General features: G+C 40.5%; 1 protein-coding gene across 3 annotated transcripts in view; it reads left to right on the top strand.

Annotated features, from left to right (window-relative positions):
* Positions 1–21,593, top strand: part of pde8b (phosphodiesterase 8B) — a 49,408-nt gene that overhangs the window by 18,526 nt on the left and 9,289 nt on the right. For all 3 annotated transcript variants that reach the window (XM_034096138.1, XM_034096137.1, XM_034096139.1), the window contains exons 3-21: positions 2,975–3,165; positions 7,444–7,503; positions 8,253–8,310; positions 8,569–8,657; positions 8,984–9,062; positions 9,457–9,597; positions 9,678–9,766; positions 9,855–9,909; positions 13,877–13,928; positions 14,833–14,910; positions 15,323–15,399; positions 16,328–16,492; positions 17,574–17,619; positions 18,365–18,494; positions 19,025–19,223; positions 19,497–19,714; positions 19,792–19,930; positions 20,614–20,781; positions 21,151–21,280. In XM_034096138.1, the coding sequence (XP_033952029.1) occupies positions 2,975–3,165; positions 7,444–7,503; positions 8,253–8,310; positions 8,569–8,657; positions 8,984–9,062; positions 9,457–9,597; positions 9,678–9,766; positions 9,855–9,909; positions 13,877–13,928; positions 14,833–14,910; positions 15,323–15,399; positions 16,328–16,492; positions 17,574–17,619; positions 18,365–18,494; positions 19,025–19,223; positions 19,497–19,714; positions 19,792–19,930; positions 20,614–20,781; positions 21,151–21,280 (2,164 nt within the window). The remainder of the gene's footprint in view (positions 1–2,974; positions 3,166–7,443; positions 7,504–8,252; positions 8,311–8,568; positions 8,658–8,983; positions 9,063–9,456; positions 9,598–9,677; positions 9,767–9,854; positions 9,910–13,876; positions 13,929–14,832; positions 14,911–15,322; positions 15,400–16,327; positions 16,493–17,573; positions 17,620–18,364; positions 18,495–19,024; positions 19,224–19,496; positions 19,715–19,791; positions 19,931–20,613; positions 20,782–21,150; positions 21,281–21,593) is intronic.

The following is a 21,593-nucleotide window of genomic DNA, read 5'->3' on the forward strand; positions in this document are numbered from 1 at the left end:
ACTCAAACATATAGAGTAGTCCTCTCAGCCTTTTGAATAGAACACTATTAAGCTCGTATACAAGGAAACGTTGGTAGCTTTGTATGTTAAAATGGACTTTAAAGACGCTGTCATGTACATTCTGTAAACATACATGTGTGTGTTTCATCAACAGCGAGTGACATTTCAGAAAGTGGTGCTGTGGTGGAGTGCAGCCATGTGTTTGTACACTTTAGTTGGGTATTAATACCATCGCTGGTGACATACAGTATTTGGGTAGCGGGTCAGAGAGCCGTGCTGCAGGCATCGTCCAGGGGTCGAGTGGGTACTGTGTGTGTGGAATTTCACATGTTAGCACCATGGTTACACAAAGCAGTGGCATGGTTACACAAGCCAGCACGGAATCAAAGACTGTGGGCTTTCACAAGCTCTCACCAATACCAGCTCACTTTCTCCCTCAGTCCTATTTTAGTTCTTCTTCTGCTGTTCTCACCTGTTATTCTCTAGATTCAAGTCTCTCCTAGAGGTAGACATACTAAGTTACTGATTTTAAAACTATACAAAAGTGTGTATGTCCCCTCTCTCTCTGCTGCACCTCCATGCACTCCCTCTACCCTTTGTTGTCCTTAGAGGGAGTCAAGAGGTGATGCTGCTGAGAGGCAGAGCTGAGTACTGTTGGTTTTGGCTGCAGCCCAGCTGTGTGTGTGTGTGTGTGTGTGTGTGTGTGTGTGTGTGTGTGTGTGTGTGTGTGTGTGTGTGTGTGTGTGTGTGTGTGTGTGTGTGTGTGTGTGTGTGTGTGTGTGTGTGTGTGTGTGTGTGTGTGTGTGTGTGTGTGTGTGTGTGTGTGTGTGTGTGTGTGTGTGTGTGTGTGTGTGTGTGTGTGCGCGCGTGTGTGTGCATGCGTGCGTGCATGCCTCTATTGTATGTGTCTCTACAGTTTTGTATTTCCCCACCACTGTACCAAAGGTGGCTGGTGTGTTTGTGGTCGTAACACAGTGTGGGATCAAAAAGTCTCCACTCTGCAGGCTTCACGTACAGTATGTACAGTAGGTGTGAAATGCAGCTTATAGTTTATTCGATTATTTGCTGCTCAGTTTTTATATTTATGGAATAATTCAGTGAGAGAAGACGTGACGTTTACGTGACATGGTCTGTTAAGCCCAGGTGTCGGTTATATTTGATCTCCTATTGAGAGATATGGCACGCAAAGAGCAAAAGGCACTGACACCAGCACCCTATCACAAGGACAAATGCAGTCACTATTATGTAATGTGACTGCGAGAGGAAACCCCACATTTCCCCAGAGAAAAAGAGGCAAACTGTGACAGGGTAACTCATTGTATGTAATCCATTTTATTTATTGATTTATCCTTTAAAATATATGTATTCATATTGAATTGGGGAATAACCCAATTGCAGTGTGTAATAGGATCTGTCCATCCGGTTTGGAAAAAAAACAGTTTTTGTTTTATAAATGTTGGTTCTGCCACCTTATACATGGTAAATAATGAAGAAAGGCTAAGATTCTTAATGAGGATTTTCCTGCTGTGAGACATAAATGTAAACATTAAACCAGCGTAATATTTTTAGCTAAATAGCACTTATTTGTTTTTTATTTAGTCAAAATGTTTTCGGAACTTTTTCTCTGTCACTAAGAAGCTGAACTTTAAATATGCATCATATAATATAGAACAGAAACATTTTGAGTCGCTGCATTCATAACTATAACTTCCCTATACTGATAATATTCAACATAAGATACACATAATGTAAATAGTGTTTTTTATTCATACATTCATATATTACACACTATAGAATATAATTACCATCTTTGTGGTTGTTTTCAATGTGTACTATCTATCCACAATTTCCCACAGACTAGACCTTAAATCTTTCAAATATGGAGTCTTCCTAATGATCTAAAATAACCTACCCTCAAATGGTAGGTGGGTGTTAAAGGGTTAAATAGCTCTGAGAACTACTGTCAATCTAATCCCAAATGTAAGTGTTCAGGGTCTGAAAGATGGTCAACAGTTAGATCTGTTACTGTGTTATTCAAGCCCGTATTGAATTCATCACTATCGATGTAAACCTTTTGATACATCTGATAAACTCAAAGTAGTTGTGAACATAAGGCAACAAAATGCTTGTAATCTACACGATGAAAGGTGATGGTATTCCACATCATTGTTGAGGTTTTCAAAGGATCCCCCACAGACCTCAAAAACCTTAAAAATATGGAATACTGTACAGGCGGGTGTTACTTGCCTGTACAGAGCTGCTGTCAATCTAATCCTAAATGTACGTTTTCCAAGTTAAGAGAGGGTCAACAGTTAGATCAGTTACTGTATTATTAAAGCCCATACATGTCAGTAACCCTGGTGGTAGCCTACTGGAGCCTCTGTGTCAGGATCGTATATACCAGAGGTGTCAAACTCAAGGCCCGGGGGCCAAATCCGGCCCGCCACTTCATTTGATGTGGCCCACAAGAGCTTGCAAAGAATATAATCAGTTTATTATAAGGTTACGTGCCGCTTTACAGGAGCACGTTGCCCATAAACTACATGTCCCACAATGCATCTCATTTTGTGAGATGCGCACTGAAGAGACTTGCAATTATTTGCCCTAGACTTCTGCTTTCAGACGTAGTTAATTATGAAGTTATTACCCTAGATAATAATCCAATGCAGAGGAAATATTGTAAAATAATACATTATTTTATATATATTATATATATTTATCTATGTATATCTATATAGTCTTGAAGTTACCACCGGCCCTTTGAGTGCAACCATAATTCTAATGTGGCCCGCGATGAAATTGAGTTTGACACCCCTGGTATATACCATCTGAAGTCTGGTTCTTGGATGTCTGCAGCTCTGGAGAATGTCCTGTCTGAGTAGTGAAAGTCGTGAGGACCTACTAACAGAGATATCCTATAATTATCACCGTAGTAGCAGCACTGTCTCACCCAGGCGTCCATTCCTCCCCTCAGGTCCTGCTGGTGTTCGCCAAGGAGGACAGCCAGAGCGATGCCTTCTGGTGGGCCTGCGACCGCGCCGGCTTCAGGTGTAACATCGCACGCACCCCCGAGACCGCCGTAGAGTGTTTCCTGGAGAAACACCATGAGATCATAGTCATTGATGGACGCCACTCACGCTACTTTGAGCCTGAAGCTGTGTGCAGGTGAGCCTTACAAAGTATTTGCTCATTCAGTGAGGTCGTGTCTTATTTAACCTGTAATCCAATGTCATCTGCAGAATCAAAAAAGGTTGCTTAAAGGACATTTTTAACATTTTGGGGAATGTCTGCATTTACTTTCTTTCTGAGAGTTACATGGAAAGATTGATTCCACTCTAGTATCTGTACTGTTATGAAGCTACAGCCAGTTAGCTTAGCACACATACTGGAAACAATTGGAAACAAACAAGAAACGCTCACTAATGATAATAAAATGTCACTGTTATACGATGAAGGATTCAAACTGGACTTCTGTTGATGTTTTCTAACCAGAACGCATACTTGACATTAAACATAGAATTGAAGGGGCTTCATCTGCCAAAAGGGTCAGATTATTTCTTGAAACAAAGATTGTGTAATCCTTCACATCCACAAAAAGAAACAATTCTTTAACTACAGTATAGGGTTCTACCTTAAATCTGCAATGTAGTAAGATGTCCTGATTTCACATGAGAATATTGATAGCACTCTCATGTCTGTACCGTTAATATGAATCTAAAGCCCATTAGCTTAGTTTAGCACATACACTGGAAACAAGTGGACAGCTAGCCTTGTTAGCCTATGTCCAAAGGTAAATAAACGCGCCTACAGTAGGCCAGGTAGATATCTTGGTCTTTTATCGTTATCGTGATGAGATTGAATATCTACTCAGATTGTTGGATATGCTAACATTGCAAGGTATGCGTTTTCTTTTCTTGGTTTGAAATGTTGCATTACAGTTCATTCATGTCATTTTCTGAATTTGTGAAGGCTTCAACCGTCAACCATACCATTTTGTCGAAATCAATGTAGAAGTCTGTGGTAAAAAATCAAATGTTCTCCTTTACAGTACCTACCTTCCTCAGCCCCATGGTCCAGTACTCTTTAAAGCTCACTGACTGATGGATATCCAACTAATACATAGTCTTTACTTGGCTTGTAATGTGTCCTGTGTTGAGTTGCTGGACTCTGGATTTCATTACAGATGAATTAGGGAAATTGTTATTTTTGCTAATCCAACAAGCTGCTGGCCAAAGCCTCATGTTTACCAGACAGACAGTGACCCATACATCAATCCTTCATCTAACTTTCCAAAAGATAGGAAATCATATTCATATTGAACTGTGATACCTTGAAGAACTCTAACTGGCACAGCAATCTGGCTTTTTTTGTTTTGCCATCTTCTAACCTGCATGTATGTTTGACATCCCTCAGGGCTCTGTTCTTGGTCCCCTCCTCTTCTCCCTGTACACAAACTCGCTCAGATCAGTCATTAGCCCGCATGGTTTTTCATACCACTGCTACGCTGACGACACCCAATTAATCCTGTCCTTTCCCCGCTCAGAGACCCAGGTCGTTGCACGCATCTCTGCTTGTCTAGCTGACATCTCTCAGTGGATGTCTGCTCATCACCTCAAGCTCAACCTTGACAAGACTGAACTGCTTTTCCTTCATGGAAAAGATTGTCTCACTCTTGACCTAACAATCAACATCGGCACCTCTGTTGTTTCCCCGACTCAGACTGCAAGGAATCTGGGTGTGATCCTGGATAACAAACTGTCCTTCACTGCAAACATCGCTGCTACAACCCGCTGCTGCAGATACACGCTTTACAACATCAGGAAGATGCGTCCCAAGCTGACCCAGAAAGCCACGCAGGTTCTGGTCCAGGCTCTCGTCATCTCACGCCTAGACTACTGCAACTCCCTCCTGGCTGGTCTACCTGCATGTGCCATCCGACCTCTGCAGCTCATCCAGAATGCAGCGGCTCGTTTGGTCTTCAACCCTCCTAAATGTTCCCACACCACGCCGCTCCTCCGCTCCCTCCACTGGCTTCCGGTAACTGCTAGAATCCACTTCAAGACAATGGTACTTGCGTACCATGCTGCGAATGGATCTGGCCCTTCCTACATCCAGGACATGGTTAAACCGTACACCCCAGCACGTGCACTCCGCTCTGCATCAACCAAACGACTCGCTGCACCCTCACTGCGAAGGGGACCCAAGTTCCCATCAGCAAAAACACGTGGGTTTGTTATCCTGGCTCCAAAATGGTGGAATGAGCTCCCCATTGACATCAGGACAGCAGATAGCTTACACACCTTCCGGCGCAGACTGAAAACTCATCTCTTTCGACTCCACTTCGAGCGATAGAACTATTAACAAAGCACTTATATACTAATAAAGGGCTGGCTTACCTAAAGCCAGTTGAGTAGCACTCGAAATGTTTTAGCTCTATGAAACCTGATGTACTTTATGATTCTGTTTTCTTCAAGTTTGTATTTTGTTGGTCGAACGCACTTATTGTAAGTCGCTTTGGATAAAAGCGTCAGCTAAATGCAATATAATGTAATGTAACATTAAACAAAGAGTTTGAAAAGGCTTCGTCTGCCAAAAGGGTAACAAAAAATAACAAAGATATTATTATAATCACCCTTCACTTTAACAGTCAATACTTCAATTACAGCAGGAGGTTCTCCGTAAAACCTGTGCTATACTAAAATGACTCAGTGATTTAATTCCCAATGCAGCTTTTGAACTGGAGAAAGCTTTGGGATATTTCAGTGGAGGGATTGTTGGCGCCCTCTGGTGTTATCTGAACCCCGAAGCTGCACACTGAAGTTACTTCAGTCTGTTGCTCTGACTGTTGCTCTCCCACTCTGTAAAGTGGAAGTGGCTATTTAGCCGAGTGGCCCTCGAGTAAGCCTGAACTACAAACTGTGAGTGTGTTTGTTTGTTTGTTGACAGGAACGCTGGATCTTAGCCCAGGGGAACCACGAGTTGTACAAACACAGAAGCCTTTCTTTCTTTCATTCTTGTCCATGTTTTCAACAGCAAAAAAAGCCCCTGGCCACTTTTCAGAATCCTCCTGTGTGTGTAGAAGAACCTTACTTCTTCTATTGTACCAGGTGTTAATTAGGTCCGTTTGGAAAGACGGCTCTGTGCTAAGTTTGTCCAAGGTTACTTGATTTCTTCTTTTTTTTTAAACAATATATTTATTGAGTTTTTTTACATATTTTTCCACAATTAGTTATGTTCACAAATATAGTGACAATAATTAAATGACACATGCTCAAGTCAGTCAGCTATTCATGTAACAGTATATAACTCAGCTCTTTACACACTTGACCGACAACATTTTTAAAAATAATAATAGTAAAACACAAAATCAAGTCACAAGACAACATTACAGAAAAAATATATAAAAGTATTCAAATTTAAATAAATGAATGAAAGACGAACATAAAAGCTCTTAGTATTCCACATTTTTTAAAGTGGCTTTGTACATTGGCGTTGAATACTTTTTTAGTAAGGTATACCACACATTTAACATTTATTTAGGGAGCATTTAAAGTCTATGTTGTATAACTTTAAAGAGTTTCTTCCTCTCTTTGCTGAGGCACTGAAGAATATTCTAAACCTGTAGGTGATCGTAACAAATAAGGACTAGAAGCTGGATATTCCTTTATCTTTCGACAACTATGAACAAAAGACTTTAAGAGTGTTAAGAACTTGTATAGGTGTCACATGCGTCAAAGTGTTTAATGTGTGTCCCATGTTTGACTTGATGCTGTGTGAATACCCTCTAGGCATCGTTACTACATTTGGAAAGCCCCTTTATTTAGTTGAACCCTCCTTGATTCTCTCTTTGGGAATTCAACAGGTGATAATAATAATAATAATAATAATAGTGCTTTATCCTACATGCTTACTTCTGTCATTATTCCTACAGATGTGGGGCTGTAGTAATTGTTGGATACAGTACTAGACCATCCAACGTTTTTGGATACACTAAAAGTCACCGCCATATATTTTATCAAATGATTTATTATTTCTGCAAGTAAAGCGGCAGGTCCATATGTCTCTCCTGTCTCCTGATTACCACAGTTTGGCAGCTGCTCCGTGTTTGTCCTACACTCCTCCCCCTCATCAATATTCTTTATTCCCCCTCATCATCCCGTATGAGGATGTCTGCCTTCATTATGGTCCTCCTCTCATCCTCCATCATGTCTTCCTTCCTCCTCCACCCCTTGGCCACTTTCCCTTATGTCCCACCAGCAGTGTGGCTTTCTGACCCTCTGGAGCACATGTTTGGTGTTATTGTTTTAATTTCTTAATTTCTTTTCTTTCGTGGCAATGACATCAGCCCAAAATCTGCCCACATGCTGATGCAAGACTGCTCATAAGCTCACAGTGTGGATGAAATGGACTCCTTTGACTCTGAGTTTTAATCTACATTTCCAGGTTGATCCGCGCCACGAAGCCCTCGGAAAACACAGTTATTCTGGCCGTCTTGCCACAGAAGTAAGTTTATTTTAGACTTTTATAAACTCTGTGTTAAAGGTGTTGCACCATTGTACCTCACTACCCCTGACACTTCAAATCGTAGGTGTTTATATCTGTAAAATGGTTAACAAAAAAGGAGGAAAACGTAGGTTAATTTATTTAGTACTCTAAAACTCATCTGCTTTAAAGTCTTTTACCTCAATGAGCGAACTCAAAACCTCCTCAATATTCGCCTTTTGTCTTAAAGTCCTTTTCCACGACACTAATTATGTCGGTGCAGACAGCCATGTCAGCGGTACCACTTGGTTGTGTTTCCTCAATGTTAAGTTGGACCACAATTCAAAAAACATCAAATGTTCTCAAATGTTTACATTGAAAGCTGCAGCCTTCCCTTTTATACGTATGCTTTTACATTTAAGAGGTGTTTTAATAAGAGGATCTTAAAATGAATCTGAAATACTGCAAAGAGTTGAAAACCGTTCTGTGTAAATACATTATAATGCATCTACCAAGTGTGCCGAGTTCCACCCACCTATATGTTCTTTTAAGCGTTATAAAACAACCAAAAGCAGTTTGAGCTTTGGCAGAATACACTGCGTTTCAACGTAGGCAGTGGCACCCATCACTTATAGTCATTCATTGAGCATGAAAATGTTTTTTTAGAACCTCTTATCCACATTTCCATACAAGTGCGGACCACTGCAAGTATTTGAATGAAAAAGGACTGTGGTGGAAGCGTGATGCTTATCTTCTCCTCTCGTGTGTAGAGCGGCGGACCAGGAGGAGCCATCTGTTCTTCCTCTCCTCTGTGCCGGATTCAGCAGAGTACGTCCTTGCCTCCGCTTGTGACTTTGTGTTTATGTGTGGTTTGTGATAGATGCTTTGTATTGAGCCGTTAAGAGACTTCAGACACTAAAATAGCATCGAGTTGCCGGTTTGGAAGGAAACACTTATTGTCAGACTGTTTGATTGTGTGAAAATGACATGAGGTTGCTACAGAGTAAATCCTGACTCATTCAGTTTTCCATTGCCCTCTGTCTCTCTTTCTCCTTCAAACTCTACTTAACCCTGTGTGTCCTCCAGAGGTTTGTGGAGAACAGCAGTGTGTCGGCCTGCTATAATGAGCTCATACAGATTGACCATGGAGAAGTGCGCTGCCAGTTTAAACTCAGGTACGGCAGGAAAAACACATCGCACATACCCAACGCAGAAATACACTCAGAGCAAACTAATCTGTTATTCATTAATCAGGATGTGTTGTGGCTGAGCTAAATGGAGATATCACGGCTGAAAAGTGTATCCGCATACTTAAATCTACAGGATGCAGTGTCATACTTTCTTTGTGCTTTTGTTCTTAAAGACAATGGAATAAAGTTGAACGCTGCATACATCAAAGTGCGAATAATATCTCATCTGTTCCTTGTGCATAAATGTATGTTACTCCTACTTTGATGGCTATATCAAATAAAATATACTAACTAACTTTTTCCATCCACAGAGCTTGTAATTCTGCCTTCACTGCTTTGGAGCACTGCCAAGAGGCTGTGGAGATCACCAGTGAAGATCACATCATACAGGTAGGTACTATACTCACACACTTGCACACAGAAAGTCAGAAGATCCACTTCTCAACAAAACATATCTGGGATAGTGCTGGTCGTTTTACATTTTTGTGGTACTCCTCAAGAGGTAAAACTGGCCAAAAAATACTTTAAAAAAAGAAATAAGAACTGGTATTGGGTATGAGGGATGCATTCAAAAGAAACTACAGTTGGTGCTTTCATGGTAACAAAGAAACATGTCAGCGAGTGCAACAGTGTGGCTCATATGTCTTTTTGGACAGCATTGACCTCGATGGTTAGCAGAATATATTCCTTGTTGGTTGTTTTATGGGATTTGCTAAGTGTAAGACAATTATTACTGAGCTTAAAGTTCACTTTCTAACTGTACTTTGCTCTGTTTTTTATCAAGTACGTGAACCCAGCGTTTGAGCGGATGATGGGCTACCAAAAGGGGGAGTTGATCGGGAAGGAACTGACTGAACTCCCCAAGAGCGACAAGAACAGAGCCGACCTGCTGGACACCATCAACACCTGCATCAAGAAAGGAAAGGTGAGTCAACGGATGGAGCCGGAACACATCTGGGACATGAGATCAAACTGTATCAAGTAACTGTTCTGCTGTCTCTGAAGGAATGGACGGGCATTTACTATGCCAGAAAGAAGTCCGGCGACAGTTTACAGCAACATGTGAGGATAACGCCGGTCATCGGCCAAGGAGGGTAAGCTAAGAGAAACCAGACCAAACGTCTTACTGTGCGGTAACAAGAAATCAGAATGACTGACAGACTCTTATGTTGCCTTCAACAGGAAGATTCGACATTTTGTAGCCATCAAGAGACCTCATATTGACAACAATAATCAGGTGAGTCAAGTGATTATGGAATGTGTTCCAAAGAAAATGAGAAGATTAGATATTCTTTATTGAGCCCAAGGCATTGCACATGAAAATAAAATAAATCAAATAAACTGTAAAAACCTACATATCAACAGCAGAAAATAAACAAAACAGTTGAACATTTATATATTGTGAGTGAAAGATATATGTCTAAAGAGTATCTCTATTGACTATACAATATAAATATACAAAACTGACCATTTCACTTTCAGTTATCATAAGAGAGAGCAAGGCAAGTTTATTTATATAGCACCTTTCAACACAAGGCAATTCAAAGTGCTTTAGAAATGTTAAACATGATTATTACATGGCTTAGTTGAATACTCGATTCTGATTGGTCAATTCAGAACATGTGACACGTTGTTAATCCAGTAGTACAGACCGGGTCACATCTGCAGAAAGAAGTCCGTCATTTTAACTGCATACAGTTTGGTGGAAAAGCAAACTGTACACTTCGCCTCGGCTCCCTGCCTGTCGGGTGTTCCTCTACCCATGATGCCCGCCTCGCTGCACCCTATCCCTTACATAACACAGGTATAACATACGTGAATAAACCTGTCTATTAAAGCCTCCCCGAGACCTTTTCAAGCGGCAAAAGGAAAAAGTCTTTAGCCTGGAATTAAAAGTAGTCAGAGTTGCAGCGGACCTGCAGGATTCTGGGAGTTTGTTCCAGATATTTAGAGCATTATAACTGAACGCTGCTTCTCCATGTTTAGTTCTGACTCTTGAACTCACACGAGAGTTCGATCATCAAGAGTGGCAAAAATATCTTGTTTTTTAAACCTTTGCTTATTCAATTCAAACCTGGGCAAAGTTTTTTTACCCGCACAATTAGCAACTCGTGAAAATCTGTTACCTATGTGTTGATTTGCAGGCGCAAAGCAGCTGTTTAGAGAAAATAAATGTGCACAACATTATAACTTTCAAAAGACTGACTAATAACCCCCTTTTGAAGAAACCACCACAGTGAGTTGTTAGTTCAGCCGTGCAGCTTGAACAAATGTCCACCAGCAGCCCTAATGCTGCAGCACGGCTCGGCCCAGTCAGGTCTCGTGCGGAGATGAGTGAGTGATTCAAACTGGACTCAGATGACTAACTCTACTGGCAGTAATCATTGTATGAATACGTCAAATGAACTGCAGGCTGCAAGTGATGGATTTAAATAGTAGTTATTGGAGTACTTTACCCTAGTATCTCTCTTTTATAGTACTTTAGACTTCTACTCCATAACATTTGGAAGCCAATATTGTAGTAATACTCCACCACATGTGTTTGACAATATTAGTGACTTCATATTTTTTGATTATTAGCTCATACAAAAACAAAATATAAATAAACTTATAATTCAACTATGACATATCATTATTGGTCAAATATGCAAAAGCAGTTTACCTAAGAAATTCAATTTAGCTTAATTTGTACTTGCTGTGATTAACACATTAATGCATCAATAGTAATTATCCAGTAATTAAATACTATATGTGATTCTGAAATGGGTTTTTACGCACAATAAGTACTTTTACTTTTCGTACTTTGAATATATTTTGAGGCCAATACTTTTGCTTGTGCGAGGTTATTTTACACTCTAGTATTGGTCATTTTCAGGTTTCATATTTGCATTTTGTGCCTCTACTGTGACATGTGTACATGCTTTAATTTACAATAAGACTTAGTTTTAAGCCTTTGCGGCCCAATATCATGCACCTATATAACACACTACAGGAAAGGGAAACCCCCAAATAGCACAACTCTTTCAGTAAAACATCTGAGTACTTCCTCCTCCACTGTGTCGCCTCACAGGCTTGCAGCTCTGTTGAGCAGCGTGCACACTTTCTCTGCAGCAGGTGTGTTCAGCTGGGTTTCAGGCCAATAACGTCATACTATGCTAAGCTAGGGCTAAGCACCAGCATCCCCTGCTAAGGCCAGGCAGGGCTAGCAGCCAGGCGCCCGGGCTATTTATACCGCAGGCAAAGCTGTGCAGAGACTAGCTGTAGCTCATTGCTCTTCTCATGGTGTGGACCGAAGGTGAGTCAGACGTTGGCATCTGCCTGCCAAAGCCACATGGCATCCCCTCCTTCGTGGGATTGGGAATCCTTAGACACGGCAGCGGCCTGATCATGTTCTCGGAGGTCATCCCCATCTGAATCATGCAGTGTCCAACTGAATGGCTTTACCAGGGGGGGCCCTTCTTTTTTTAAAGCATTTTCACCACACTTTTTATTTTGCAAAGTAGGAACAAAAGTGTTTTATTTGATGACATTTCAAATGAAATCATGCTTAGAGGCATGTACTGCATCTTCACTGAGACACTTGTATTCATCTGATGACCCGAGGCTACAGAAGTCCTTTCAGGTTAACACTGATCTGATACTGTATCCTTTCTGATGACATTTTCCTCAACGCACTTAAAACCACATGCTATTCCTCATGTACTCCCACCCAGACTCTGGGCTGTAGCCCACGGTTTCCATTTCATACATAGCGTTGTTTAGTTAGCCGTATTTGTCTAAGCACTTCAGACTTACTGCAGGTTTAGGGTCAGTTGTGTTTGTCTTTCTCCTCTCAATTAAAGGCCATCATCATTTCAACCATTTCCCAGCTCTAGTCGAGTTAATTCAGAAGATTCTTTTTTGAGTTGTGTGTTTGTGTTTAGCAGACCAAGAAGCCCGTTAAGATGTAGCCAGCAAAATCTGGCAACCATGTATGTCATTAGAAGTGTTTACACTGTCTTAATCCTATTTACTCAGTATGGGACACAGTGGAGACGTCAATGCAAGCGACATAGATATTTTAAGAATGGGGGATGTTTAATTTAAATCTAAGGAAATCAACTTTTCAGGAACAATTTCCTGCGTCAAATTATAAAAAATCATATATTTGTACAGGTAAAGGCATACATGTATTTGTATGTACACATTTGGCATTGCAAACATGTGCACGGTGAACTGTCAGCATAATGTAAAGGTGCAGTGAGTCACTGGGTGAGGACAATCTTCTGTAACCGGATTCAACCGGATCTACTTATCCACATCTACATAACCTCAGTGTGACTAACAGGATGGTGCACACATTGTCACCTGCATGAACAAGTGTTATTTCAAACAGTGGAAGTGTTGGCTACATTCATGAATCAAATAGAAACATGTGCTGTACATGTTATTACATTTATTTGGCATCATTCTTGTATACCGTTAGCTGCACTTTAAAGGACCTTTTTCTGCTTTTAGGGGGGGGGGGGTCCCTTTCCTATAGTGTGTTATAAAGGTTTTTGGAAAGGCTTTCTGTCCCACACACTCTCTCTGACAAATTAGTGTCCGCTTCTTACGTTCTGTTTTAGATCAGCCTGTTGATAGCTAAACAAATTAGATGTACTTTAAACTACACACACAGTAGAGGTGATGGAATGGAAACGTAACAGCTGGTTACCCACAAAGGGAAACAAATTAATATATATTTTTTTTAACTCCTCTCATGAAATGGTTTTGACAATGTGATTTATTCTTGATAGATAAAGTGTATATCTTCTCAGAAATGTATTGATTGATCTCTTTCAAAGATATCGCATTGAAAATGAAATAGGAATAAAAAGAGGAATGTGTCTGAAAACTAAATAAACAACTTTATGTGCAACAGTGTATGTAGTGACATCTTTGTGGCTCTTTTTAAGCCTGGTGATTATAATGATTTGAAATACAGAAGGTTGTTTGGGTGAGATGAAAAGATTGAAGTCCTAGGAATTAAGAAGTCATCTTGCCAGCGTGTTGCCTTCAAGGAGCAGGACATTAGGCTGATTAGGTTCCTCACAGCTGTGACCCTTGGTGTTGGTCCAACTTCGACTTTGATCTCAATTCAAAGAAGCTTTATCGACATGACCATATCAAAAACACAGTGTTGTCAAAGCACATTGTATATGAACTGCTCCTCTGTCTGTCAGGTCCACAAGCTGAACAAGGAGGAGAAATGCAGCGGGGAGCATTCACAGTCAGGTAACTTAAAACACTGTTTTTAAATGTTGACAGTCTCTTTATTGAACTGGTATATTTTTATCCAAGCCTTAGAAGTAAATATAGTAATAAATGTAGTATGACATGTTTTAGATGAGCCCAAGCACTCTTCCATTACATTTGAATCACTGAGTGAAAATAAAAAGCCTCACAAACTGACTGTATTTTACTTATAAGACAGGTGAAAAAAAACTCCATATATCAGTGTGTTAGTATGAAGAAATGTAAAGTTCTATACATTTATATGTACATATACTTTTTAACCTCCTATCTGTCTGTCTGTTTAGAAATGATGTTTGTCATTATATCATTTAAGTCCTCTCATTTTCCTTTTTGTATAGATTTGATTTGGTCTTGGCAAACACTCATTCGTCTAATTTGCATTTCATTTGACTTTCCTGGTCACATGTTCACTTATCTAGTACTGTTATTATTATATCTGAATATGCATGCGGGTCCAGATGGGAATGCACAAAAACAAAATGAGAAAATGTCATTTCTGGTTACCTGTGTTTAAGAAACAAGAGTTACAACTTTGGTTTGAATTGATTTACATGTTGTTATCAAGCAGCAGGCAGAATATGTGTTATCCGTGTGGCTATAGCACTCTTTTTAAAAAGGACTATCATAACCTTTTAGAGCAGTATTCATTGTTGTAAAATTCCCTAGCTGTCTCCGTATTGATGTATCGAGATGAATCCCCTCTGACTGCAGCTCTGTTTCTCGCATGTATTGCTAATAAATAGGACCTAAAAACTAGTGCAAGATTAAAACATGGCTTCAGAAGAAAAGGAGCCCTTAACCTCACTTATATCAGTTTAAGTCCTTCCCTTAATCAGTCTTAACATACTGCACATGTAATGAAATGAATAACTTCTCTGTGCAGAGTGCCATTCTCTCCGTCACCGGGACAGGAGGAAAGACTCGATTGATGCCAGATCCATCAGCTCTCGCAGTAGTGACGGTAAGACTTTTCTAATGTTTTGTCTGTCTTTAATTTGGACTATCTTCTGGAGCTATCGTTTTTTCCGCTTTGGACAAAAGAAATAAAGTACTAGGAGGAACACAGAGAGATGTGGTGGGCTGATGACATTACGTACCCCCCCCCCCCCCCCCCTCGACTCCCTTTGATACAGCTGAGCCTATTTTCAGCTGCTTTGTCTGCTTCTTCAATCAAACCACTTAACCTCCTTCATTACTCTTGTATCAACAATTTCTCTATTTTAAAATCTCCTGTCCTTTTTTGTTCATTTCCTGTATATCCTTTCCTCTGAAGCTTACAATTGCAGGCCCTATGAATGCTATTACTAAGTAGAAGATTAGGATCAACAAGCCACGCCATCATGATACATTTCATCTTTTTTGTTTGATTTCAGCTCCCAGTTTACAGAATCGAAGATATTCCTCCGTGGCCAGGATTCACTCCATGACTATCGAGGCTCCCATCACAAAGGTATTTCATGTTACACCTCTTCAGTGATAGTCAAACTGTGTTAAACCTGAGAAATAAAACGTTCCCACTTCCAATGAACAAGTGTATGCCGGCCTAAGCACTTTTCAAGTGTAGAAATAACTGTTCATTCCTCCATCAGCAGCACCAGCTTGCACATGTTGGATTTACACCAAGCATGTAGTGCTTTTATGATCCAGAAGCAGCTGATGCTGAGCTCATGGCGTTATCGAAGTATGTCGATGCTCAAATTCTAGCATTTTACTGCAGGATAAGAAAACGTTATTGTCCGTACATAACATGAAACAAAATGGTGTCTTAGTCATTCTGGCAACACGGTGTAAAACAGTTAAAAGCAGCTAACCATGTTTAACAGCAGCAGTGCAATCAGGGCAGAGCGAACACATGACTTTGATACATAGCAAGAAAACGGTGCTATGTATCAAATCACCTTTTGAAGTCAATTGAATCCAGAGTTCAACTTCAACCCTATTTCTAAGTTCAAGTCAAATGAATGAGAAGGGCCTCTGTTTTTTTACTTTTCATCAAATTGATTTCCCGTTCATTCCCATGAGGGCAAAAGATAGCAGTGTTTTTTTTGGCTTCTCTGAATTCTCCGTGACTGCTGTCATGCTGTGAGGGTCGGGGGGAGCAGAGCCCATTATAACCCAGGTCAGGCCGTACAGTGTACAGTACAGGACATTGTCCCGCTGCAGGTCCTGTGATGCTCTTGTTCTCTTGAGAAACAGCTTTTTTTAGCCACTTTCACCCCAACAACATTTCTATAGCATCACATGCACATCTCACTGACACATGCACAAAGAAAGCAGCGCTCTGTTTATAGCATGCTTTGCAGAGGGCCCTTTGTGCAAGTGTATGTATGTCCTGTCTGTTTGCAGCAGGAATAGAGACGTTCCTTCCCCCCCCCCAGGTAATAAACATCATCAATGCAGCCCAGGAGAACAGTCCGGTGACGGTGGCCGAGGCCCTGGATCGGGTGTTGGAGATCCTGAGGACCACGGAGCTCTACTCCCCGCAGCTCGCCTCCAAAGAAGACGACCCCCACACCAACGACCTGGTCGGGGGGCTCATGAGTGTAAGACACAGTGTGGATACTTAGCATGGGGTGGAGGGGGCACTTTCAGATAAAAAAACAATACTGCATTAAACGCCCCCCGCAAACAATACATACTTTTTTACAACTAGTGCAGTGCTAAGCTGCTGCAATATGTCATTAAAACGTACACTAAACGTGTAACAGGAAGTACACCCAGAAAGTGTGAACAGTCCTCACGATTGTACATGTTCTCTTGTGCAAAGTGTACAATTCTTTGTGCACGCTATTTTCAGATTTTTTTTAACAAATGATCCTAATGCTAATGTCCCCAGTATAAATGCTTCATTCATAAGTACAAGTGGTTGAAAGTCTTTATGAGGAGAAGTTAGGTATAGGCTTTAATTGTCCACGCATTGTAACAACGTATCTTACCTCATGCGTGTGAAATGGAAAAAACATTCCTTTTGAAACAAGACATTTTTGGCTTCCAAAAACAAATCTGTGTTTTCAGAGTGCCAGAGTGTTTATTTATTTAACTTCCTAATTTGTTGAATAGTACCAACTATGAGGTGAGTCACTGCACGCAGATGTTGGTCTGACTGCAACTTCCAGCAAATACTAAATTACAACTTTTTCTAACCTTGTTCTTTTTTATTATTGCTGTGGTCTACCAATCCCACGCTAAGACCAAAGCTAACAATGTCCAAAGCCCAGTTCTGTCTAAGCAAGACTACAAACAAGTGTGCCTTCAGTCAAGGCTTTAAGCCATCCCAAACAAATGCACAAGTAACTTGTGTTTTATTAACCTGGTAACAATTACAGTGCGTTTTTATTTATATATATTTTTATATTTATGATGTCTTTTTTAAGATTTGTGTCTTCAACTGTGTTCGGAGCGAACGGTAGTCAGTGTGCTGTTACAGTGGGTTATTGTCCTTTCATCTGGTTAGTTATAATATAAACACCAGTACATTTTTCTAATATGTATTTTGCAGAAAAAGATTGATGGTTAAATTGAGCTGCAGCTTATGATGAAATACGTTTTATTATTGCGACCCCTCATCCTAGTCACATTCTTTCCTACAGATAATGAAACTTGTTCTGATGTCTTTCTCTCCAGGATGGGCTGCGGAGACTCTCTGGGAATGAATATGTCTTCTGCAAAAGTAAGCTTTAACCAACAATTGTATTGTCACATATCAGTTATCATGTATCAATCTGATATAATATCAATATTAATACAATATATACCTCTTAAATGTCTGTCTACTAAATAACATGGGTTAAGTGTATTGCACAGTAAATAGTGAAAGGAGGGGGAAACTGTTATCCTTGCTCTGTCCAAAGTAACATAAATACAGAATGGAATAGTGCTCTCATAATGTAGGATATAGTATACATTAAGAAAAGGGTAGAACGTGGCCTTCATCTTCACAAACATTATGGAACACGAGGTCTGTTTTAAATAAATATTATTCATAAAGTGATTATTGCTGTGATTCTGCCATTTGAGTTTATTTCGTAACCCAATTATAATGATTACAGTCACGAGAGTACTTAACTGAGAGAAAATCAAGGGCCTATTTTCCAGGAAATGGTCTTCTCTGTCTTTAAGTGGGAAACAGTATTGTTTTCTCAGAGCTGCAGCCATTTCTGCTCTTAAACAATTCTTAAAACAATCCTATCACACAGACACCATCTTCTAACAGCACCTCAAAGGGAGAGGCACTCAGCCAGGATGAGTGCACATGTGTATACAGTCGATATCAGATATCAGTATATAGAAGAGCTAAGATTGGTGAAGCCATTTATTATTTACCCGTCAAATCCAACACGGGGCCCCCTCACGGTTTGCCCCTTTTATGGTCAAATCACCAACTGGTAATGTGTGTTCGTGTGTCTATCTGCTAGATATGAGCCAGAGCCAGCTGGCCATCCCCATCACTCTGAGTGACGTCCCCCCCCCCATCGCTGAGATGCTGAACGATGAGGATTGCTGGGAGTTCAACATCCTGGAGCTGGAGGCGGCTACAAACAAGAGGTACAAGAGAAGGGGAAATAAAATAAACAATATGTATTTCCTCTTACTTTAAGTGTTTTTTATTCATCTAGATTGTTTGACTGTCTCTGTTCAAAATTATTTAGATTTAAGAAAAGCTAAATATTGCGTGGTTATATTTTGAGTTTTCAGTCAACCCATTTCTGTAACGAAACTCTCTTTACACTGGCACGTTCAAATCATCTGCCTTCAGAAATATGGTTTAATCTCATCCTATGAAGAGTGAAGACAAATGTATGAATGTTATTAAGTCGAGATGACAACAACTGTTATAATCATCTCAAGTCCAAACAGTTGTTCAAGGTTTTGGAAATACACGTATTTACTATCTGCTGAGAGTTCAAAGGAAACATTGATCCTCTCATCTCACTAGTCGACCAAAGGACAGTCAACCTTTCTCATATTTTCGAAGTCACTCGATCAGTAGATAAGATACAGTCGGATGGGATACCATGATGAAGCAAAAAGAGCATGAGTCAGCACTGTGTAAAGTGTTGTGTGTGGTTCTGCAGACCGCTGACGTACCTCGGGCTGAAGATCTTCACGAGTTTCGGGGTGTGTGAGTTCCTGAGCTGCTCGGAGGCCACGCTGCGCTCCTGGCTGCAGCTGATGGAGGCCAGCTACCACTCCTCCAACTCCTACCACAACTCCACCCACGCCGCAGACGTGCTGCACGCCACCGCCTACTTCCTCCGCAAAGAGAGCGTCAAGGTTAGAAGAACATCGGATTTTGGACAAACTGACAACATTTTCCCTTTTTTTTTTTTTGTTGTTGCTTAAAATGATAAATTCCACTTGTGGTTGCTTATTTTTAAAAGAGAAAAATCTGATATATCTAAGTATCTAAAACAATACGTAATCATTTGTTGTCTATCTGATAATCCATCATACAGATTGATCTATGAACACTACAGCATTACAACCAGGCTGGTCAGCAGCAGTGTGTGTGTGTGTGTGACCCCCCTCTGTGTGTGCTTTCTTCAGAGCAGTCTGGACCAGCTGGATGAGGTGGCGGCCCTGATAGCGGCCACGGTTCACGATGTGGACCACCCGGGCCGGACCAACTCCTTCCTGTGTAACGCCGGCAGCGAGCTGGCCATCCTCTACAACGACACGGCGGTGCTGGAGAGTCACCACGCCGCCCTCGCCTTCCAGCTCACCGTCAGAGACAGCAAGAGCAACATCTTCAAGAACATAGACAGGTCCGTACGGCAGGTTAGTCCCTGTGTTAGTCTCAGAGGGATCCAGACCCTGACCGTATCCCCTTCACTGCCCACAGGAACCAGTTCAGAACACTGCGACAGGCAATCATCGACATGGTGCTGGCCACAGAGATGACTCGACACTTTGAGCACGTCAGCAAGTTTGTCAACAGCATCAACAAGCCAATGGCGGCCATAGAAGAGACCAGCACCAGTGTAAGTGTGCCGAGTTTGTTTTATTTTACATTTAAATATGTCCCAGAAAATCCAGTGCAGAGAACTGTTTGAAAAAAGAATTTGAAACATTCATTTTTAAAGAGAATGCTTTAATACTTTATGACTTTGCATTGTTAAGCTGTAAGGTTTACTAATTGTTATGGTCGTAATGAATATAAAGACTTGTGTACATAATTAGGAAGGAACCAAAAATGTAATAGTATGTTGTAAAAGATATAAAAATAAGTCATGGTAGTTTGAGAAAATCCTTAGAAAACGTCATAGTATTGTATCTTGTAAAAATATTATAAAATATGTCATTTAAAAAAGTGATTGGATAGTATGAAACAAAAAAATATAGAGAGAACACAGAAAGTCATATTATATCATAAACATGGTACAAAAAGCCATCAAATAGTATTTAATTAAAAAGGTCATTAAAAAAACATGTGATAGGATGACATTTAATTAAAGATGCATAGTATAGTATACTATAGAAATAATTGAAAAGCGATAGGATAGCATGAAAGTAAAAAAAAATAAACAAATATGGTATGTCCTATAACATGTCATAATAGTCAAAGTATAATTTCTCATTTTAAAAATGGTTATCCGACAGAGTATCTCTTTAAATGTGTGTATTAGCAAACATGTATCATCACATGTATCATCTGTCTGTGCAGAGTGTGAACAGCGACTGTGACGGTCAGGCCAACATCAGGAACTCTCCGGAGAACCGTCTGCTGATAAAGAGGATGTTGATCAAGTGTGCCGATGTGGCGAACCCCTGCAGACCCCTGGAGCTCTCCATCGAGTGGGCCGGGCGCATCTCTGAGGAGTATTTTGCACAGGTAACACATGACGACACTCATTTGAGGACTCAAGGATTCAAAGGTTTTATTGTCAAAAGCAGAATAGCTACAACACAGAATTTGGCAACAATAATATTAAGTTACAGGGTCCTACAGCTGTGCAACATTCTATATACATATAAGAAATGTGTGTGTGTGTGTGTGTGTGTGTGTGTGTGTGTGTGTGTGTGTGTGTGTGTGTGTGTGTGTGTGTGTGTGTGTGTGTGTGTGTGTGTGTGTGTGTGTGTGTGTGTGTGTGTGTGTGTGTGTGTGTGTGTGTGTGTGTGTGTGTGTGTGTGTGTGTGTGTGTGTGTGTGTGTGTGTGTGTGTGTGTGTGTGTGTGTGTGTGTGTGTGTGTGTGTGGTGCAGACAGATGAGGAGAAGAGGCAGGGGCTGCCCGTGGTGATGCCGGTGTTTGACAGGAACACCTGCAGTGTGCCCAAATCTCAGATCTCCTTCATGGATTACTTCATCACTGATATGTTTGACGCCTGGGATGGTAAGAGCAATATTTTCCTGTGTTTATATGCGTGCATTTTTACTAGTATTAAAAAAAACTATTTAAAAAATAACAGTGTTGTTGAAAACTTCAGAAAAAACATAAGAATTTGAAAAGTCAAATTTAAAGTATGTCGGGAAAAAAAAACACATACTAGGACCCCTTGGGGCACTTGAGGGTGTTGCAGGGTGCACGTTTAAAGATTAAGGATCGCAATATATTTCTACAAAAAAGAACATTTTAAAATGAATTTCCATAAGCCTGGTGTCCTGCCTCCAGAACTATCTAGCTCATGAAAGAAAAGTAACCTCAA

The sequence above is a fragment of the Pseudochaenichthys georgianus genome, chromosome 12, assembly GCF_902827115.2.
Source record: "Pseudochaenichthys georgianus chromosome 12, fPseGeo1.2, whole genome shotgun sequence".
In the NCBI taxonomy this organism is placed as follows: domain Eukaryota; kingdom Metazoa; phylum Chordata; class Actinopteri; order Perciformes; family Channichthyidae; genus Pseudochaenichthys; species Pseudochaenichthys georgianus.